The sequence below is a fragment of the Gavialis gangeticus genome, unplaced genomic scaffold, assembly GCF_001723915.1.
Source record: "Gavialis gangeticus isolate Ggan-Ray unplaced genomic scaffold, GavGan_comp1, whole genome shotgun sequence".
NCBI lineage: Eukaryota > Metazoa > Chordata > Crocodylia > Gavialidae > Gavialis > Gavialis gangeticus.
This window is the reverse complement of record NW_017729032.1, coordinates 201979455-201980919: the sequence shown is the minus strand read 5'-3', so window position 1 is coordinate 201980919 and position 1465 is coordinate 201979455. Positions and strand designations below refer to the sequence as shown.

Sequence of the window (1465 nt, the reverse complement as noted above, 5' to 3'; positions counted from 1 at the left end):
GGGGGGGGGGAGTGACTACACTAAGATGTAGGCCAATAACTAAGAAGATATTGAACAAAATACTGCATGTACTGGAAACTGCACACCTACCAGATGAGAATGATAGAGTATTTTGTTGTACAAAGCATCTTCATGTACACTGCAAATTAAGGAGTTTGGAAAATTTAAGGGGAAAAAAAAACAACACAAAAAAACCCCCACTTAAAACAGGACTGGTCTTGTGGTTAAAGAACTGGATTAAGACCAAGATGCATTTAACCTCTCTAATCCATCCTGGATTTCCTTCATGACCTAAACCAGGACCCCAATTTCAGATCAGGAGCCGCAGCAGAGACACTCACAGAGTCCTTCTCAGCTAGATGGTAAAGTCTTCAAAGGTGGGCACCTTCTTACATCAGCAGCTTGCAAAAAGGGAGCCCTAATGTCATTCAAAACGCCTGTAGGTCTCATAAAATATAGCTGGATACAAAAGATGCACACAAACAAGCCACCCCACCACCCACACCTTATCTTTTAATTACTAAGTTAAGAGTAAGCAGTGCATCTCGCACCGCTCTAAAAAAAGAGTAAGAGTTCAACTTTAGAAGCTACAGGCTTTCATTCTGAATCTCAGCATATCTGTTGGCATTAAACACCAAGTGGAATTTTTGGGAGGCAGGTGATTAATTTATGTATTACAGCAGAACAGTCTCCACACCAAATATGAAAGAGTGCTGTTGGCTGAAAGATGACAGGTTTTTTCTCCCCTCTATTTTTGAATGCCCCCCACGCCCACCTCTGTCATCACGTCCAGATCCTCCTCTAGATCCAAACCCACTGCGATCACGGTCATAGCCATTCATCCGGCTGTCTCGGGCATAGCCATTCATATAGCCATTACCTCCACGACCAGAGTCCCAGCTGGGGGAATCTTTGGCAGAGAATAAAAATGAGACAATTAAAGGGAAAATGCTCATACTTGAGAGTAGTTTTTGCAAGCTCTATAGCAGCAAACTAGAGCCAGTATGACTTTCACAGCCAGGTGGCAAGCAGCTGAGGCAATACAGAATCCTGAGAGAGAAAGAGAGACACACACACACACAGGCCCTTTTTAGGGACCTTTAATTAGCCAGGGCTAAAGAGCACAAACTAGACAGGATTCTTTGCTAGGATAAAAATCGCTCCAGGCTGCAAAATGTTCTTCACCATTACCTCTTCAGAAGGAAAGGAAAAGAAATCATAAATTCCGCAGAAGCCAAATTCTGCTAGACTCCAATCAGTCAAAGACTCCTTTGAAAGCTACTTTTATTAGCAGGGTGAAGTTAGTAAACCCAAGCAGACAGTAAGAGTAGCCTGTGCCCTAGGCTTGTTGCCATGCTTAAAGTCACTGAAGCCTGCTACAAGAACAAAGATAGTCATGATCAAATCCAACAATATTTTGGTGAAGCTTTTTTTTTTGGGGGGGGGGGGGGGGGGGGGGGGGGGG

General features: G+C 43.6%; 1 protein-coding gene across 4 annotated transcripts in view; it reads right to left on the bottom strand.

Annotated features, from left to right (window-relative positions):
* The window catches only part of DDX3X (DEAD-box helicase 3, X-linked), a 28057-nt gene that overhangs the window by 12399 nt on the left and 14193 nt on the right, over positions 1–1465 (bottom strand). For 2 of the 4 annotated variants that reach the window (XM_019524174.1, XM_019524176.1), the window contains one exon: positions 776–910. The exons of the other annotated variants lie outside the window; for them this stretch is intronic. In XM_019524174.1, the coding sequence (XP_019379719.1) occupies positions 776–910 (135 nt within the window). The remainder of the gene's footprint in view (positions 1–775; positions 911–1465) is intronic. 4 annotated transcript variants of the gene reach the window in all.